Source organism: Pseudonaja textilis, chromosome 1 (genome assembly GCF_049901715.1).
Source record: "Pseudonaja textilis isolate UNSWEBS1 chromosome 1, rPseTex1.2, whole genome shotgun sequence".
Lineage (NCBI taxonomy): Eukaryota > Metazoa > Chordata > Lepidosauria > Squamata > Elapidae > Pseudonaja > Pseudonaja textilis.
Window position 1 is genome coordinate 321,742,819 of NC_141990.1, and position 20,952 is coordinate 321,763,770.

General features: G+C 44.4%; 1 protein-coding gene across 5 annotated transcripts in view; it reads right to left on the reverse strand.

Moving 5' to 3' along the window:
• LOC113435354 (scaffold attachment factor B2-like) overlaps positions 1 to 20,952 on the reverse strand; it is a 47,289-nt gene that overhangs the window by 25,176 nt on the left and 1,161 nt on the right. For 4 of the 5 annotated variants that reach the window (XR_003373903.2, XM_087922654.1, XM_026699126.2 and 1 more), the window contains exons 2-11: positions 15,234 to 15,321; positions 14,359 to 14,426; positions 13,978 to 14,256; positions 9,816 to 9,878; positions 7,812 to 7,839; positions 6,314 to 6,881; positions 5,719 to 5,765; positions 4,210 to 4,310; positions 2,486 to 2,635; positions 506 to 609 (exon numbers count right to left, since the gene is read on the reverse strand). Coding sequence is in view for 4 of the 5 variants with exons in the window: in XM_087922654.1 (XP_087778780.1) it covers positions 506 to 609; positions 2,486 to 2,635; positions 4,210 to 4,310; positions 5,719 to 5,765; positions 6,314 to 6,881; positions 7,812 to 7,839; positions 9,816 to 9,878; positions 13,978 to 14,256; positions 14,359 to 14,426; positions 15,234 to 15,321 (1,496 nt within the window). In the remaining variant the exon portion in view is untranslated. The remainder of the gene's footprint in view (positions 1 to 505; positions 610 to 2,485; positions 2,636 to 4,209; positions 4,311 to 5,718; positions 5,766 to 6,313; positions 6,882 to 7,811; positions 7,840 to 9,815; positions 9,879 to 13,977; positions 14,257 to 14,358; positions 14,427 to 15,233; positions 15,322 to 20,952) is intronic. The other variant, XM_026699129.2, reaches the window with a different exon arrangement.

Sequence of the window (20,952 nt, forward strand, 5' to 3'; positions counted from 1 at the left end):
GACAAGCAAAGTCAATGGGGGGAAGCCAGATTCGTGTGACCCCTGAATTACTAACTTATTGACTGCAGTGATTCACTTAGCAATTGAGGGGAGAAAGGTCGTAAAAAATGGGGTAGAACTCACTTAATAAATGTCTTGCTTAACAGAAAAGTAGGGCTCAATTGTGGTCGTAAGTCAAGAACTACTTGCAATGTAAAATTCCAAGTTTATCACTGGAAACTTAGGGACAGCACACCTTAAAACCGTGGCCTGTTTGAACAAGCTGAGATTCAAAGCCGCAGTTGAGGTTTGCTCTCTTTAGAACAGGGGTCTTCAACCTTGGCCACTTTAAGACTTGTGGACTTCAACTCCCAGCCAGCAAAGACAGAGCAAAGCTGGCTAAGGAACTCTGGGGATTGAAGTCCACAAGTGTTAAAGTCGCCAAGGTTGGAGACCCCTGCTTTAGAAGGGAACCGCTTGGATGCTTCATCAAAAAAGCAGATGATGAACAGTCCTGGTTTATTACTTTTCTGATTTGGAGTCGGTAGAATGCCGCCTGTCTTTTTCCTTCTTGCTTTCACTTTCTTTCTTCTCGGGTAACGGCTTTTTCCCAGCAGGTTCATTTTTGGCCTGGAATCAGACAAAAAAGAAAGGGAGTGATTTGGGGGTCTGGTCTAGAAGAGCTGGAGAAACCCAACGGCAAGCAACCCTCCCTGTTCTGAATCGCAAGCAGGATGGAGGAAAACGCACAGCGCAATCATCTCCTGAATGTTCCGTAAGGAAAATCAAACATAGGAAGATGGAAAGGTTAAAAGTCTTCTCCGGGATGGTTCCTTTGATCTTAATGCGTGCTAAAATGTATGCAGAATAATTCAGCAGATTGTGAGGGTCCTTGATGCTCTCTAAACTGGGTTGGTGGAGTTTTTTTTGCAGATGTTTCATGACCCGACCAGGAAACACATCAGTGGAGTTCGCTTCTCTTCTGGCACTGATGATGTTCCTTACTTGGATCATGAAACGCCTGCAAGAAAACAAACCATTTTGGAGAGTACCAAGGACCTCACAGTCCTCCACAAACCCCACTCCCTTCTAGCACTGATGATATTACCTAGTTGGGTCATAAAATGTGTGCAAGAAAATCACCAAGTTCAGAGAGTCCCAAGGACCCCACAATACCCCCCTCCTCCTCTCCACAAACCCCACTCCCTTCTAGCACTGATGATGTTACCCAGTTGGGTCATAAAATGTGTGCAAGAAAATCACCAAGCTCAGAGAGCCCCAAGGACCCCACAATACCCCCCTCCTCCTCTCCACAAACCCCACTCCCTTCTAGCACTTGATGCTGTTACCTAGTTGGGTCGTGAAACGTGTGCGAGAAAACAACCAAGCTCAGACAGCACTAATAACCCCACATTTCTATCCTGAGCTACGAATATCAATAATCCAGCAACAATTTCACCAGCGTTCTGGTAGGGCTGGATCCACGTAATCACTTAGATCAGTCTTCCTCAACCTGATGACCAACACTCTCAGAATTCCTCATTGGCATAGTAGAGAGAATTCTGGGAATTGAGGTCCCAAAGAATCTGAAAGATCTCAGGTTAAGGAAGACTCTTTTGTCGTGGCTGGTCAAGCAGTCATCACCATGGCCAGGGTCCCATATGCTTTCTAGGGCTGAGGGACCCAATCTCTGGATCTTTCAGTCTCTTGAAGAGATTGGATAACCATTTGTCTGAAGTGGGGTTTCCTGCCTAAGCAGGGGGCTGGACTAGACGATCTCCAAGGTCCCTTCCAACCCTGTTGTTCTGTTCTGTTCTGTTCTATTCTATTCTAATCTTTATCCCTTCTATTCTATTTTCTTTTCTATTCTATTCTATTCTATTCCATCCCATCCCATCCCATCCCATCCCATCCCATCCCATTCCCATTCCCATTCCAATTCCATTTATATTCTTATTCCTATTCTATTCTTATCACTGCCAGCTGATCAACTGCATGTTCCTGTCCTGACTGGGGCTGATGTTGGCTGGGACTGAAGCTGATTCCTCTCCTGATTGGGACTAAAGTAAGTCCTCAACTTAACAACAGTTCATGTAGTGACCGTTCAAAGTTACAACAGCACTGGGGGAAAAAGTGACCAATGACCACTGTTCACACTTACGACCGTTACAGCATCCCCCGTGGTCACACGATCAAAATTCAGACGCTTGGCAACCGACCCATATTTATGACGGTTGCGGTGTCCCGGGGTCATGGGATCAACTTTGGCAAACTTCTGACCAGCAAAGCCACAGCGGGGAAGCCGGATTCGCTTCACAACCGGGCTACTAATTTAATCGCTGCAGAGATTCCCTTACCAACGGTGGCGAGAAAGGTCGCAAAATGGGGCGAGATTTTCTTAACAAACATCTCCCTCAGCAGCAAAAACGTTGGGGCTCAATGATGGTCGTTCAGTCGAGAACGATTTGTTAAGCGTGTGGATTTGATCACTCGCGAAAACACTCACTTTTTCCACAGAAATCATCTTCCCGTGCAGCTCTGTCCTGTGGAGGTGGCTGATGCACTTGGTGGCTTCCTCAGACGAAGACATGGTGACAAAGCCGTAACAGCGAGCCCCGGGGCTGCGGGCGTTTGTGACTACTTTTGCACCTACCACCTTCAGAGAGAGAGAGAGAGAAATGAAGGAGACGATGAACACTGGTTGGGTTTACACATCTAAACACTCCCTAGCTGTTGCTTGTTTGTTAGCTTCCGGGTGATAGCAACAGCACTTAGACTTATATACCGCTTTCCTAAGTGCTTTACAGCCCTCTCTAAGCGGTTTACAGTCTCTCTTAGATATCTCCTGGAAGAAGGCTTCGCGCTATCCATAATAGACAGTTACATTCTGTAATAGCTTTCTACCACGTAGTATCAACCTTGTTAACTCTCCAGACTCTTTTTTCTGCTATGTATTCTAAATGGTCTGTGATTAATTTATAAATGTGCGTGTGTGTACATATGTGTGATTGTGTGTATCTTTGTGTGTGGAGAGAGAGAGCGAGAGAGAGAGAGCACATATGTATATGGATGAGGTATGGATGTATGGATGGATAGAGATATATAAAGATTAGATAGCTAGACAGCTAGATATAGAGATATACAGTAGAATCTCTGGTCAGGACCATAATTCGTTCCATAACTTCGGTGATTTCTTCATCTTCTAATGTTTCATCTTCAGGAATTTCTGGGTAAGGGGTCATGTTTGATCACTACCCGAGTATATGTTCGTGGCCAGATTCAAAAATTTCTTGGTCGGAACCCGATTTGGTTGTGGTCAGAAGCGTTTGTGACCAGAGTACTGTATAAAGCTTGGATGGATGGATGGATGGATGGATGGATGGATGGATGGATGGATGGACGGACAGACAAAGATATAGATAGACAGGCAGACAGAGATATAGCTATATAGATATTTCTTGAGAGCAAGCATCAGAATTTCGTTTTTTAATATATGTCAATGTGTTCACACACAAAAAAATGACCATACAGGTTATCTTATCTTTATTAAGCCATAGCTTATTAACTAAACCGTAACAATCAACTAGGCTTTAAATGCTGGTTTCTAAGCCATAATCCATTCAGTGTGCTGTGTATACTCTACACAGCAAGTCACATTATGGTTTTTCTATCATGTGTGGAACCATCCACTGCTTGCAGATATTTGTAGCTGTTCAGTCACTAAGTCACATCAATTATTTGGAACTCCATGGACCATAGCAACCCCCCAAAAAAAAAAAAAACCTAATGAAAAGTATTTTATTGGCAAACTTTAAAACTGACAGGAAGAACACATTTTTTTGACATCTTGATGCCCCCCCATATGTTAGATAATAAATCTTGTAATTCCTTCTTGGTTATGTAAGATGGAACTTGGAATTCAGTGACTGAACTAGATTAACTCGTTAACTTCACAGGACACAATTTGCAAGGGAATAACGATGCAAGCATCACATAAATCTGTCTTTGATCATCTTTCTGTAGCAAAGGCAAATGAATAATACCCCCTCAAAAATCCCCACTTAAATAAAAAATACGGAGCAAAGATATGGAATGGCCAAAAACAGCTCTTATGTTATCCTTTTTTCCTCTTTTCAAATTTAAAATTATTACTTTAATCAAAATGTTTATCCAGCAACATTGAACTGACAAAAACTTTTAATCACACCATTTTGTTTCTCTTCACCCTACCTTGCCATATTTGCTAAACAGGTTCTTCAGATCAGTCGCTCTGGTTGAAGAGGAAAGACCACTGACCCACAGGTTTCTACCAGAGCTAGGAGTGGAGCGACCTATATTTGGGGGTGGGGGGAGGGAGGGGAAAGGAAAGGAGACATCAGATGGGACAACACACTCTGGGTTGAAAAATCCCCCAAATATTAACAGATTCCCATACCCCCCCCAGTTCATGGTCTGTTTTTATTTGCTCCCCTCTGGGAGGAGGTTTCAAAGTATCTATAGCAGGACTACTAGATTCGGTAAGAACTTTGTTCCCTAAGCCAGGGGTCCCCAACCACCGGGCCCTGGGCCGGTATCGGTCCGTGGAACATTTTCTACCGGGCTGCCAGTTTGCTGGGCCCCGCCATCTTGTTTGACGAGAAAGTGCTTCCGGTGAGCTTTTCCGGTTGGAAAGCGGCGTTTGGGTCCTGAAGGAATCCTCGCGCCTTAGTTTCATCGAAGGGGGGGGGGGGCTTCGGATGAAACTAAGGCGCGAGGATTCTTTCAGCACCCAAGGCAAGGCGAGCCGAGAGACCATCCCGAAGCCCATCGACAAGGGTACAAAGGAGGAGTTGAAGGTGGTGGGGAGAAGCGGGAGACGGCTGGCTGGCCGGTTGCTCAGCTCGCCTTGCCATGCGTGCTGATGCTGGTACTGGGCCGCGGATCATTTTGTGATGCCGGTACCGGGCCGTGCACAAAAACAGTTGGGGGCCACTGCCCTAAGCGATCCGTCTGGTAAACTCGCAGGATTCCTTTTTCTCATCACGTACAGGTATACAGCTGAACTGGACTGTGCTGTTTCTCTATGTCATAATTGTGTGTGTATGTGGGTATATACATAATGGTTCAGGGAGGCCAGTTTTTCGCACTCCCTGAGCTCCAGAGGCTTTCCTTGAGCCTCTGGGAGGGCGAAAACAGCCTCCCCCGGGCTCCGGAGGCCCCCTGAAGGCTAGCCTGTTGTTGCGACTACCAGTTCAGTGAACCAGATGTAAAATTAGCATCTGGGTTGCCCAAACTAGTGCAAACTGGTATCAGCCCACCTGTCCTATTCCTATTCCTAATTCTATTCTATTTCTGCTCTGTTCTGTTCATCCTTTTTAGGGAGCTTTTAACTGGTCACTAAATGAATGGTTGCAAGTCAAGGACTACTTGTAGCTGTACATACACACACACACACACACATACGTATTTGTTTTCTTAAGTTTTCGCGGGTACTTACATGCATGGTATTCAGCTTTGTTCGGGTATTTTCCCACGTCATTGTAGTTGTGCTTTTAAAGTTGTAGCAACGTTTCGGCAGAATCTCATCTGCCATCATCAGGTGATCAGATCATCATCACACATCATCACAATACAGAAGCAGTACAATACAGAAACGTTGCTACAACTTTAAAAGTACAACTATAATGACGTGGGAAAATACCCGAACAAAGCTGAATACCATACATACATATATACACATACACATAGCCATAAACCTACCCTTCTCATCTTTGGAAGCACTTTTAGCCTCTGCATCCTCATTTGAGCTGAAGACGAGAAAGAAAAACGATAAGAATATTATTCAACCAGAAAAAAAGCCATCTGGAAAATGATCAGGCATGACAGTGGGTGCTATGATCAAATACCTACCAGAGAAAAACCAAAAAGAAAAAAAAAACCAATTGACCTTTGACCTTTACTAAGGAAGGGGCATAGTGAGTCTTTTTAAAAAAAAAAAAAAAACCCAAAGGAAAGTCTCCCTTGACCATCAAAGTACTAACCACTAATCAGGAATACAAAGTTAAGAATGCAACCCTTTGGAAGATGGAGATGGTTTATATATTTTAAAACGCTTTAAGGAAAAAAAAGGAAAGAACAGCCAAACATTCTCCTACGGAAACAAACCGTGTAAGGACAACTTAAAACAAAAAAACAGAGAAAAATCTACGTTGAAGGATAAGCTATCGTCTCGTTGGGGCCTTCGGCAGTGGGGGGATTTTCATTGGAAGGCATCACAGCACGTTTTTGGCATTCATAAATAACCAACGGGCAAGAAAAAAAGACAGCATCTGGTCTAAAACGGAGAGAAACAAACCTCGTGTTCTGATCACCACCCTCTTGGGCAGAGGACTCTCTAGTGGCAGAGGGCTCCTCCTCAACATTAGCCTTCACTTCCATCTTCTCGGCCTCTGGACTAACCACTTGGGGACCTGTGTCCGATTCCGCGGTTTCCTCACTACAGGCTTCCAGAGTTTGGACTTCTTTGCTACTCTCACCACCACCACCTCCACCTCCACTCCTGCTCTCTACCGCTAAAGAGTCCGAGTCCGGCTTGTCTTCCTCAACTGTCTGCTCGCTCCGCTCCCCTTTCGCTACCACTAAGAGCTTTGCATCGTCCTCCTCTTGGTTCTTGGCCTCAGCCGGGCCTGATTGGCTGTCCGCTTCTACAAAGTCTTCGTCCGAGTGGGCGGGAGAGGCGGCGGCCAACATGTCTTCTTCTTCTCCTTCTTCTTCTTCTTCTTCCTCCTCCTCCTCCTCCACGGCTTCCTGTTTGCCCGGCCATGAATTATTCGTTTCCTGCGCCTGCTCAGCTTCGGAAGTGTCTTCTTTAAGGGGCTCAGATTTACAAGTGTCACCCAAAATGTCGAGCACTTTCTCATTTTCTATGGATTTAACAGGAATAGAATGGCACAAGGTTTAATCACCAGGGAAACATAGCAAAGACAAATGCCGGACGGGCATGGCTGCCCGACTAACACCGAGAGCCTAGGGCTTAAAAGGCTAACACAGAGATTGGAAAACCCTCTGGGCCAACCACATTCACACGCCTAGAAACCAACTGCAGTCTAACACGGCTATCAGAGCAGGGCCTGAAAGAGAGAAGGAAGAATAACCTTTTTGCACAAATGCTTCCCGGCGTTGATCCTTGGCTGTCTTCACACAACTGCGACGCCTTTCCAATTCTTGCCGAGACTCGCTTCCAAGCGCAGGAGGGTGCTTGTGCAGACAGGATCAATGCTTTTCGACTGTTTCGGCTTGCGGATTTTACCAGTATTCTTTTAAGGAGGCTAGGTCCACATGTGAACACCAGAAGAACTTCGGAAGTGGTTTGAAATACGCTTGGAGTCCAGAAAAGCAAAGCGGAAGGCCTTCCGTGACCTTCCGTCTTCAAGTCTTCGCGTAAAGAGTGGATCCCTGCTTTGACATTAACTCAACTGCACCTCTCTAGCCAAAGTTACCGTCCCAAAGCCCTGAGCGATATCACAGGATCTGCTCGGCACGTCTAACGGCTCCTTCATATGCAGGGCCCGGTCTGTTCCCCAGCGGAGGGGATCTTAAGCAAAATTATCCTCTCAAGAAGTCTGATTATTGTGCGATACGAATCTAAGGTGCTCCCGCAGATCTGGTGATATGGCCAGATTTCCAATCTCTGTGGCTTTTCCTTTGGAGGTGTTCTGGACCGTGCACCAAGTTAGAATAACGAACTACTGCTACTTAGGGGATAAAAACCCAAGAGAGTAACTAAAGGGACTGGTGTGCAAGACCTAGTGGAAAATGCACAGGAGGGGCAGAGGGTTTTCGAAATACAGTACCTGATTCCAAAGGAAACTCGTCAAGCTCCTGTTAAAAAATCAAAAAAAAAAAGGGTGGGTGGGTCAGGGTTTACCTGGCACACGTGATTATTCAATTACTGTATTTTTCACACTATAAGATGCACTCCCCCCCGCCAAAAAAGGTGGGTGGAAAATGTCTGTGCGTCTTATAGAGCGGGGTCACCAACCTTTTGGACCTCAGGGACCATCAAAATCATCATTTTAAATCCCGGGGAAAATATGAATTTTGACTGATGGTGGCTTGCTGACGTTGGTGAGAGAGGGAGAGAGATCTGATCTAACCTCACTCTCTCCCTCCCTCCCTCCCTCTCTCTCTCTCTCACTCACACATACAGACACACACACAGAAGCAGGGGTGGGATTCACATTTCTTAACAACCGGTCCTGTGGGCGTGGCCTAACTTGTGGGTGTGGCTTGGTGGTCATGTGACTGGCTGGGCATGGCTTGTATGTAAATATTATAAATAATTATATAAATATTGATATTTTTTTTTCAATAAAAAAGAGCAACTTTTACCCAAAATCAGGCAAAGCAGGCAGGCACAGTTGCTCACAGAATCACAGATTTATTCAGAAATCTATCTATCTGCCATCGGCTAGCTGAGTCTGTCACATAAAACTTGCTTGCAAGCAAACTCATAAAATTAACTCACAACACACCATATACGTAAGCAACCTCCACCGTGGTGCAGGAGGCTGACTAGGCCATGCCCACCATGGCCACGCCCACCCAGGAACTGGGCAGAGAACCCCTTGCTAAAATTTTTGAAGCCCACCCCTGCCGCCAGCCGCCAGCCTTCGGCCTCTGCGCCCCAGCAACTTGCCTCCTCGCAGCAAACAGCCTGGTCTGCTTCAGCACAGCCTTATTTAGCACAAGCAGCTGATTGGCAGCTGGCTGCCGACGCGTATGGAACAGGCGGAACTGCCTATGGAACAGGCTGAAAATGGGACGCGTGGAGACTGAAAATAGGGCATGCCGAAGCGGCGATGGGTGGTAGCAAAGGGCAGCAGCAAACCCTGCAGCCTGGAACAGCTGATCGGTGGCATTCCAGGAAGGGGATCCCACTGCCAATCAGCTGCTCGTGCTAAATCAGGCTGAACTGAAGCGGACCAGCTTGTTTGTTGTAAGGAGGCCAATTGCTGGGAGGCAGAGGCAGATTTTTCTTCTTCTTGTTTTCTGAAGACAGGGAGTCCTCAATTTATAACCATTCCTTTAGTGTCTGTTCAAAGTTACAACAGCACCAAAAAAAAAAAGGGAATTCGGACCGTTTTTCACCCTTACAAACATTGCAGCATCCCCATTGTCACGTGAACAAAACTCACAATGCTTGGCAATTCATAGTTATAATGGTTGCAGTGTACCGGGGTTACGTGATCACGTTTTGTGACCTTATGACAAGCAAAGTCAATGGGGAAGCCAGATTCACTCAACAAACAGGTTACTAATTTACAGGCTGCGGTAATTCACTTAACAATGGTGGCAAAAGAAATCGTAAAATGGTGGCAAAACTCACTTAACAGGAATTCGGGGCTCAATTGTGGTTGTAAGTCGAGGACTGCCTGTACAGGTGTCCAAATACAATTTAAATACATACTCACAATTCTTATTTAGGCAGGAAATTTCAACGTTTCTTCAATACCCAATTGTAACAGAATTCAAGTTCTGGTGTAAAGTAAATAATTTTTCTCCAAGGGGGGGAAAAAAACCCTCCAAACTCATAACACTGTTGCAAACTCCCAAATATTTCTATAGCCAGGAATGGAGGGCGAAGCCTCTAAATCTGATGGAAGCTTGCACAAACCACGATGTGAACGTAACCTGGCTTAGAACATAACACTTTCTTGTTTCTAACCCCCCACAAAAAAGAGCAGTTTTGCAACTGTACAGGATTTTTTTTTTCCCCCTGTGGGAAGAACAGAGAACTGAAAAACAGTGTCAACCTCTTTGCTTATATTATTTGCTTCTTCATACATTTTAAATACCTTCAGGCTTTCAAAATCAGCAGATGACAGATCTATTGTGCTACTGGGCTCTTCAGTCTCTCCCTAAAAAAAGAGATTAAAAAAAATAAAAATAAAAAACCATCACATTTCCCAAAAAGCTACCGTTCTTTCACTAAAGTCAGGCCAGGAAATCGGTCACTCTCTCCTCCGCGATCCATTATCCCGCAAACATGGTTGATTGATTAGTCACACAAATCTTACTTACTCCCTTTCTGAAATAATAATAAGAAATAACAAATATATATAAATAATAAACGCAGCGGAAGAAATAAAATGTGATGGGACAAAATGAGAAATTGTCTTTCGATGGGGATGCTTCAATGGTTGATGCTTGTTCCCTTTGAATTCCTACCAGGTTTCCAGGGAATCCCACCTCCTTAGAGATCCTAGGCCACGCCAACCACGATTGCAGGAACTGTGGATTGGCGGCTTACGGATCCACCATCCTTAGTGAACGTGAGGCTGGAAACAGGCTATCGTTTTTTTATACAGGTTGGATTGCACTTTAGACAAGCCAAAAGCCGACGAGGCAACACGCCAAGCGCTCAAATCATGCCAAAATCAGACACCTGAGCCTCCAAGCGCATCAGAAACAAGCAAGGAGAATCTGCCTGACCTGGAAATGATAAGCCACGTGCCACCGTAGGGGTACACGCCCATATTCAAGTCTAACTATGAGAGATATACAGGAGGTCCTCAACTTGCAACGGTTTAAGGGCCGTTCAACGTTACAACGGCCCTGAAAAAGGTGACTGCGTTTTTCATAGTTACGACCTCTGCGGCGACCCTGTGATGGGTTCATATTTACGATGGTCGCAGCGCCTTGGGGGCGCGGTGTCATGTGATTAGCATCTGCAACTTTCTGAGAAGCAAAGCCAAAGGGGGAAGCCAGGTTCACTTAACAATAACTTAACAACTGCAGGGATTCGCTGAACAGTTGCAAGAAAGGATGTAAAACAGGGCAACGTTCATGCCACAAACATTTCACTTAGCAACACAAAGTTTGGGCTCCATTGCGGTCGTAAATCAAGGATCGATCTATCCTGGATTTTGGATCCACAGCCGAAACAGTGTAGGGCACTCAAGCTTACCTCTTGCAGCAGCTACGCCTTTTCCTGGGTTCACCCAGGAGTGGCTTAACCTCAAGCGACCTCCCGACTGAATCACCGGGAGGTGTAGTTGCAACCCAGTTACGCACAGGCCGCCTGGATGCGCTTATGCCTTCCCATCTGAAGCGCACCGCAGCAACAACACGCACGACGGACCAAATACCTCAGGCCAATTTCTACTTGCCTTCCGCTCGCTCGCCTGGGGCAGGAAGGCGGGAGAGCCGAGTTGGAAAAAAAAACACTGCCACGAGAGCCTTAATTGCAGCCCTTCGTGTTAAAGGGAGATTGTATTAACTTGCAACGGGCCCTCAGGGACGGTGGCAGGCAAGCCCAGCCCTGTTTGAAGGCCCAGCCATCCGTGAAAAGTCTTCTCCGTGAAGTTTGCCCGGGGAGAGACAAGATGGCATGCAGGTGCTCGACTTAACAACCGTCTGCACAGGTACAACGGCACTAGAAAATGGGACTTGGGACTGTTTTGCGTGGCAGCATTCCCCAGGGTCAGGTGATCAAAACTCTGAGGCGCTTAGCAACTGACTCGTATTTGTGACCGTGGCAGCGTCCCGAGTCAGGTGGTCCCCTTTTGAGACCTTCTGACCAGCCAAGTCAAAGGGGAAGCCAGATTCACTCAGCAACCACGTGACTAACTCAATCGCTGTGGCAATTTGCAGTGAGAAAGGTCGCAAAAATGGAGCCAAATTCACTCAACAAGTGTCTCCCTTAGCAACATAAATGGGGGGGGGGCAATTGTGGCCGTAAGTCGAGGACTACCTGTGTAAGGAGCTGAAGGAAAGAAGGATCTTGGGGCTGTATTTATTATCCCAGGACAGATAGTTTCTCTTAACGGACATTCATTTTGGTGCATTTTCAAGCTTTCTAACTAAGGCAGTGGGTGACATTAGGATGCGTGAACTACAACTCCCCAAAACCTGGCTGGCTGGGGAATTCTGGGAGTTGAAGTCATCCCCACATCCTAAAGCCACCAAGGTTGACAAACATTCTGAACTGAGGAAACTAAGACAGAGGAGAATCAGGGAAGCTTTTGAATTTTTTTTCTTTCGGACCCTGGATGGCTGTGACTTTTATAGAAGGGAGAAGGCTAAGCTCGAAAGCAGGAAAAGCCCTGTTTCAACAGAGACGGGACTCAAGTCTTCGTGAGACGCCCTCCTTTGTCACAAAGAAGTCCTGTGCTTCTATCACAGGATCGAAAGAACGCCGGGGGGCGGAAAAGGAAACGTTCTCATAAATTATCCAGAATGCAAATCTACCCTCAAAAGGCTTCCAATTCCCAAATTCTCCAGAAGGCAAGTTTAAAATCCACAACCTCGGAAGTCAGTCCAAGTGGGTTTTTCCATCAAAATAAAACTTGGATGTTATGCTTAAACCGTGATTTGCTTCGTCCTTTTGGGCGCTGAATAAACTATTGGCTAGATTCACACCTGTCAAACCTAAATCGTTCTTTTGGTTGGCAGAGAGAGAGAGAGGCTTGCCAAGAGGAATTTAAAATCCACTCCACCCTTACTCGTGACACAAATCTGCATTCGACAATTCAGCCTAGCTCTTGATCCTTCCCTGCCCCACAATTCAATCTAGTTAAAAGGCTAGCCGCAGAAATGGCAGGTAGTCCTCAGTTTACAACCATTCATTTAGTGAACTGAGTTACGACACTGAAAAAACGTTATTTACAACCGTTTCTCACGTTATAATGGTTACAGCATCCCCACGTGATCAAAATTTGGATGCTTGGCAACCGGCATGTATTTTTGATGGTGGGATCATGTGATCACCATTTATTTCCACCACCTTCCCAGCCATCTTCCAAAAAACCAAGTCAGTGGGGGGAGGGAGGGGACAGATTTGCTTAATAACTGTATGATTCACTTAACAACCATGGCAAAGGAGTCATAAAAATGGATGCCAATCACTCGCCTGGCTTAACAATGGAAGTTCTTACTCAATTATGCTGGTAAATTGAGGACTACCTCTAAAACAAACATACAGGTAGTCCTCTACTTATGACCACAATTGAGCCCAAAACTTATGCTGTTAAATGAGACATTTCTTAAGTAAGTTGATGACCTTTCTTGCCACAGTTATTAAGTGAATCACTGCAGTTGATAAGTTAGCACGCTGGTTGCTAAGTGAATCTGGCTTTCCCGCTGACGTTGTCAGAAGGCCACAAAGGTGATTCTATGGCAGGAGCCTTCAAACTTGACAGCCTTCAGACTTGTGGACTTCAACTCCTAGAATTCCTCCTCCAGTCATGTTAGCTCAGGAATTCTTGCCAAGTTTGAAAGCCCTTATTATATGACCTGGGGACGCTGCAACGGACGTAAGTATGAAGTAGTTGCCAAAAGCAGAATTTTGATCGTGTAATCATGGGAATGTTGCTAAGGTTGTAACTGTGAAAAATGATCATGTCACTTTTTTCAGTGCCGTTGTAACTTTGAACAGTCACTAAATGAACTGCCGTAAGTCGAGGACTCCCTGTACTGTAGAATCTGTTCACCAATCATTTGCAGTTAGTGAACTTTCGCTCACGTATTCTTTTGCCTAAAAGAGTTTAGGGAGAATACTAAGAAACCAAAACATTCGCCACTATTCCAAACCAATTGAAAACACAACGAATGTGGTGCTTCCTTGCCACTAACTCATGAGTCACGCCAGTGACCTAAGACTCCCTATCCACCTTCTTCTACACACATGAAAATGAGTGAATGGAATGGAAACACACATGGGGCGGGGGGGAAAACACATGCGCACGCACACACACACACACACACACACACAGAGCATTTCATTAATAACACTTTCTGGGGTTTCTAAACAAAGCATGCACTGAAAACCTAGAAGCTGCAAAGAAGAATGCCATGGCTATGGATTCATTCACACACATTCACGTGAAGGTGGAGGGGATACGGAGGGAGTTTTATTTTTTTGATCCTGGGTCATTTACGTCCTTTCAAACGAAAAAAAAATTAAAAAAATGAAACATAAGGATGGGGAATTTATCTGCTCCCGAAGAAGGTGCATACCATGGCTACTGGTATTTCTCTGGATTCTTCTGGCATGTCTGATAAGGATAGAGCTGCCTCCATGTTAGCCAGAGCACCTCCTGTCAGCTGCTCTGGAAGTCCTCGCCTTTCTGCATCCGCACTCTCCTTACTGTCAAAGAGGCAGTCAAGTCTACTATCAGCATTGCTATCCTCTCGGCAGTCTACACCACTGCTGTTATCTATGACCGCTTCATCTAACACACTAATATCCATCATGTCAATATCCTGCAAGTTATCCAAACTTGTTTCATTATCCTCCTGCAAAAAGACAAAAAAAAAAAGCCACATATATAACAGTTGCTGGAGTTCCAACTTGGAAGTCTTACAGGGCATCTGGTAGCCTACGTTCGCTCGCAATACCTGCCCATCTCCAGATTCATCTTCAAGGCCGTTGTCCTCTACTCCTTCTTCTTCCTCGGGCCTCCGCCCTAAAAGAAACAGAATCCTTGAGCAAACGTACACATAGACACACACACAATCTATTCTATCTATCTGTCTATCGGCATCTAGGTAGCTAGCTGTGGTAGTGCAGTGGTTAGAATATAGTATTGCAGTCTTCTAACTCTGCCCAATGCCAGAAGTTTGATTCTGAGTGGCTTAAACTAGACTCAGCCTTCCATCCTTCTGAAGATGGTAAAATGAGGAGCCAGATTGCTGGGGGCAATACGCTGACTCTGTGAATCATCTAAAACTAAGACTAAAGGCAACTTACAACAATTCATTTAGTTACTGTTCAAAGTTACAACATCACTGAAAAAAGTGACTTACGACCATTTTTCACACTTACAACCTTTGTAGCATTCCCATGGTCACACGATTTACATTCAGATGCTTGACAACTGACTAGCATTTATGATAGTTGAAGGGTCCAGGAGGTTTTTGTGAACTTCTGACAAGCAAAGTCCATGGGGAAACCAGGTCCATTAATAACCATGGTACTAATTTAATATGGCAGTGGTTCACTTAACAAATATGGCAAGAAAAGTCGTAAAATAGAGCAAAACTCTCTTAACAAATTTCTTACTTAACAACATAAATTTGGGTCTCAATTGGGGTCATAAACTGAGGACTACCAGTATCTATCTATCTCTCACTCTCTCTCTTCCCTTCCTCCCCCCCCTCTGTCTCTACCTGTATCATTTTTTCTCAACCTTGTTGGCTGGAAATTTGCAAAGCAGGAATTTGATGTCTATTAACCAATATAACGCTTCATCTTTATCTATTTTCTTGTATACCTTTACTGCTTCTTTTTGGCACTTTCTTGGGGACTATTTCTGACACCACTGGAATCTCATCGGGGTGGCCTCCTTCTTCCTCTATAGCCTGTTAGAAAGAGACAAAATCAGCATCGTAAACAGAGCAGTATAGAATTTGGCAGAAAAAAAATAGCACTACACATTCATTCACAGTGTTCCATCCATTATAGCCAGCTGTTGTTGACTTATGGAACAGAATGCTGGACTAAAACGGACTTCTGGCCTAGATTACAGGTAGTCCTCAACTTATGACCACAGTTGAGGCCAAAGTTTATGTTGGTAAGTGAGACATTTATTAAACGAGTTTTGCCCCATTTTACAACCTTTCTTGCCACATTTGTTAAGGGAATCACTGAAGTTGTCAAATGTAGTCGCACAGTTGCTAAGCGAATCTGGCTTCCCCGTTGGCTTTGCTTGTCGGAAGGTCGCAAAAGGGTGATAACATGGCCCTGGGAGACTGCAACCATCATCAATCTGAGTCAGCTGTCAAGTATCCAAATGTAAATGACGTGACCATAGGGACGCTGCAACGGTCATAAGTGTGAAAAACGGTCATAAGTCACTTTTTTCAGTACCGTTATAACTGAACAGTCACTAAAAGAACTGCTGTAAGTCGAGGACTGCCTGTATTTCTGTTTAGTTGCTTCCTAGAGGAAGCTCTCCCTTCTGCCTAGAGAGGCAAACATGACCTCATCTATACAGCCCCAAGCATGACGAGAACCGTTGGGCTGCATCAGGCCAACGCACATCTCGGTCCAGCTTGTGCTTCCTCAGGCTAGAGAGCAAACAGCAGAAGGAGGCACTTCCCTATTTCCCGATCATTGCTCTGCGACTGGCATAGAAACACATTCTCAGCCCAGAGGTAATAGCAAGAGCACTTAGACTTATATACTGCTTTACGGAGCTTTATAGCCCTCAATAAGCGGTTTAGAGTCAGACTCTTGCCCCCACAAAACTGGGTCCTCATTTTACCGATCTCAGAAAGGTCGGAAGGCTGAGTCAACCTTGAGCCTGGTGAGATTCAAACTGCTGAATTAGCCTGCAGTACTGCACTCTAACTGCAGAAAAAACAATTACTACCAACCTGCCTTCCATTGAGGACCTATATATTGCACGAGTCAAAAAGAGGGTTGTGAAAATCCTTACAGACCCCTCACATCCTGGATATAAACTGTTTCAACTCCTACCCTCAAAACGATACTATAGAGCACTGCACACCAGAACAACTAGACAGAAGGACAGTTTTTCCCAAACGCCATTACTCTGCTAAACATATAATTTCCTCATCCCTGTCCAACTATTTACAAAGTCTGCACTACTATTACTATTATCCTTCTCATCACTCCTTATCACCCATCCCCTCCCACTTGTGACTGTATGACTGTAACTTTGTCGCTTGTATCCTTACAATTTATATTGACTAATTCCTAGTATGATTTGTTTATTGTACCCTATGACTATCATTAAGTGTTGGACCTGATGATTCTTGACTCTTGATGAATGTATCTTTTCTTTTATGTACACTGAGAGCGTTTGCACCAAGACAAATTCCTTGTGTGTCCAATCACACTTGGCCAATAAAGAATTCTATTCTATTCATTCTAACCACTGCACCACCATGGCTAACACTGAACCTTGAAGACAAATACCAATATATAGGGAGTCCTCAACTTACAACAGTTCATTTAGTGACCGTTCAAAGTTACAATGACAATGAAAAGGGACTTTTGACCATTTTTCACAATGACAACCGTTGCAGCATCCCTAAGATCATGTGATCAAAATTCAGGCTCTTGACATCTAGTTCATACTTATGACTGTTGCTGTGTCCTCTGATTCCCTTTTCCAAACCTCTGACAAGCAAAATCAATGCTATCAATGTTTACTTACCAAGTTACCAATGTATCAGCTGCAGTGATTTCACTTAACAACTGTGGCAAGAAAGGTTGTAAAATGGGGCAAAACTCACTTAAGAAATGTTTCACTTAACAACAGAAATGTTGGCCTCAATTGTTGTCCTAAGTCAAGGACTACTTGTACTGTCCCCTCTTCTAGAAATGTATCCAATCCTCTTTTCAAGCTATGTTTCTGTGAGTAGCCATCATCATAATTCACAATAATAAACTCAGGGGTGGGATTCTACCGGTTCTGCCCACTTCTGTAGAACCGGTTGCTCTGAAGAGCAGCAGACAGAGAGCATACATAGAACCGGTTCTATGTCTGCTGCTGCTTTGGCCCACTTACCCGCCCAGGCTCTTACCTGACCTTTATTTCCTTTGTTTTCAACCGCAGCTCCTTTGCACGGCACAGCCTGTGGTTGAAAAAGCAGGAAAAAAGGGCTTTTCCAACCGCTGCGCACTTGTACGCAGGGCTGCTCAGCTGTCCGGGAAGCTCAGCAGGTCGTAAATGGCACTCGTGTGACTCATGTGACTCACACGTGCGCAAAGCGCGCATGCGCACACAACGCAGAGCAACAGAACTGGTAGTTATACCGGTCGGATCCCAACCCTGAATAAACTCCACAGATAAATTATACAAATGAGTCAGGGTTAAATCTTTTCCAGTCCTTTGCATGATTTTAAATACTTCAATCATTTCCCTTCTTCTATGCAAGCTAAAGAGTTCTAAAATTTTTATTATAGATGGAAAAGTCTGAGCCCACAATTTTTCTGGCTGGTCTGGTCTCATGTTCTCCAGTTATCATATAATTTTTCAAGCACAGCAATCAAAACCAAACACTATTCAGCATGTAAACCCTCCACACACATGTATTAGAGCATGACGATGGTGACCTTTTTAATTCTCTTTCTTAATAATTATATGCTTGGCTATAAACCTTTTTCTTTTTCTTTTCTCTTTAATATATACAGGTAGTCCTCAACTATTTTAAAGCATGGGTGTCCAATCTTTTGGCTTGCTTGAGCCGCACTGGGTGAAGAGGAATTGTCTTAGGATGTGTAAAAAACATATAATATAGTTAAGGTATATAAATAATAAACTTGTTTTTTTCTGTTTTTTATAAATATTGTGTGGGGCCACATGACTAGCCACATGTGGCCCATGCACTGCAGGTTGGACGCGCCTGTCTTAAAGACTGATATATTATGGCATTGCTTTCCTGCTCATTCTTATCTACAAGATCAATATTCAGATATGAAACTAAATAATCCTTAATGTAAGCTTTACTAAAGCAGAAGACCTGAAAAGGATTTAATTTGACTTTGGGAAAATGATTTTTTCCTGACCTAACATGGTCTTAAGATTGCTACTTAAAATACAGGGAGCAAGTTGTTCTATACATCATTATAGGAATGTCAGGTTACAAAATCTTCAAATAAAAGGAAAGGAAGGAAAATGTAACTACCAAGTGACATTTCTAATGTTACATTTAGGGGTGGGATTCTACCAGTTCGCACCTACTCGCTAGAACCAGTTAACTTTCTAAGCCGTTGGGAGAACCGTTTGTTAGAAGAAATTACTGGGCTAATCCAGTAAGGAAGGCAGGAAGGAAACATTCTGGTGTTGCTTACAGAAACTGCCTCTCCGTTAACCCTTATTACATTCTTGGCAGGACTAGACATCCTGTCTCAGGAACGTCTCTGGAGTTTTTTTCCCCTTCCTTTGTTGGTCCTTTACTTGGGTGGAGTGATCATGTAAAGTTACAATGGCACTGAAAAAAGTGACTTATGACCATTTTTCACACGACTGTTGCAGCATCCCCACAGTCATGAGATGTGTGCCTCAATGTGAGTGATATTGAGTTGGCCACGCCCAGCCAATAACATGAGCACCAAGCCACGTCCACCCAGTCACATGACCAAGCCACACCCACCACCTAAGCCACGTCCACAGAACCAGTTGTTAAAAAAAATTGAATCCCACCCCTGGTTACATTGGAATCTCCCACAGTTGCTACTGGGTTTCAGCTACCACACACTAGAAAAGCTAATAAGCCACTGTTCAAGTGTCAATGTTTTGTTTTGTTTTTGCTGTGACTGCAGTTGAAGAGGTAGTCGAGAAGAATCTAAACATAATGTACCCAAATGCAAGAAATGGAACTATCATTCAATCAGCAGCCCAAGTCATATCACCCTCTAACCATTAATATAGGTGTGTTCAACCTTGGCAACTCTTAAGACTTGCAGTCTTCAAATTGCCGAATTCCCTAGCTAACATTGGCTGGGGAATTCTGGGAGTTGAATAGTAACAAAACTTAAGGCTTATATACCGCTTTATTATAGTGCTTTACAGCCCTCTCTAAGCTGTTTACAGAGTCAGACAGCTCCCAAAAATCGGGGTCTTCATTTTACCCATCTCAGAAGGACGGAAAGCTGAGTCAACCTTGAGCCTGGTGGGATCTGAACTGCCAAATTGCAGGCAGACAATAGTCAGCAGAAGTGGCCTGCAGTACAACACTCTAACCACTGTGCCATGGAATTGAAGCCCACAAGTCTTACAGCTGCCAAGGTTGACCATAATATGATTTCCTTACTTTGGTTACAGAATGTTAGGTGTATACAGCCACTTTAGTTGAAGCAGGGAACAGACAATAGCTGAGTTCTCCCCACCAAAAGCTAAATAGGATCGACCTTCTTAGTGCTTGGATGGGAGACCACCAGGAAAGCTCAAAGCTGTCAATTAGAACAGAAAACCAGAAACACACACACACACACACACACACACAGAAGGAAGGCGGCAATATCAAACTCCTCCTGTCCTGTACTCTTTGTTAAGATTACATGGACTGCCTCTCCCTGAGGTCCAGCTGGATTTGAATCTTTCCCACTCCTGAAGCCAATAATACGAGGGTCTTCAAACTTGGCAAGTTTAAGACTTGTGGACTTCAACTCCCAGAATTCCTGAGCTAACATGACTAGAGTAGGAATTCTGGGAGTTGAAGTCTACAAGTCTTAAAACTGTCAAGATTGAAGACCCCTGCCATAATAGGTTAGGAGACATGTAGCTCCTTGGAGGTCCTCTAGTCCAGTGGTCGCCAACCGGTGGTCCACAAGAAAATTTTGGTGGTCCAGAGAAATGTCACCCCCAGAGCACCCCCCCCAAAGCAATTAATCCAGGCTGCGCAGGAATACAAGGCAATGCCACCCACATGGCCCACAGGAACCCTCCCCGCCCACTCACTCCTTACCTGGCAAACTTGCCTACTAAGTTGCTATTTTTCCTTTTTTGTTTTCCCGACCATCAACTGTTCTGCTGTGCCGGGAGATTTAGATAAGCTAGAAAGCAGGAAACCATTGGATTTCTTGCTTTCTACCTAATCTTTAGATCTTTGGCTCTGAACCTCCCTCAGGACTGAAAGTTCTATTATACAGTGCAGACTCACCGGCAAGCAAATTTTACATGACAGACTGAGCTAGCCGATGGCAGATAGATGGATCGCTGAATAAATCTGTGATTCTGTGAACAACTCAATCTGCCTGCCTGCTTTGCCTGATTTTGGATAGAGGTTGCTCTTTTTTTTTAAATAAAAAATTCAATATTTATGTACATATTTAATATTTACATACAAGTCATGCCCAGCCAGTCACATGCCCACGCCACACCCACAAATTAGGCCACACCCACAGAACCTGTTAAGAAATTTGAATCCCACCCCTGCCTCTGTGTGTGTGTGTGTGTGTGTGTGTGTGTGTGAGAGAGAGAGAGAGAGAGAGAGAGAGAAAGGTTAGATCAGATAGAT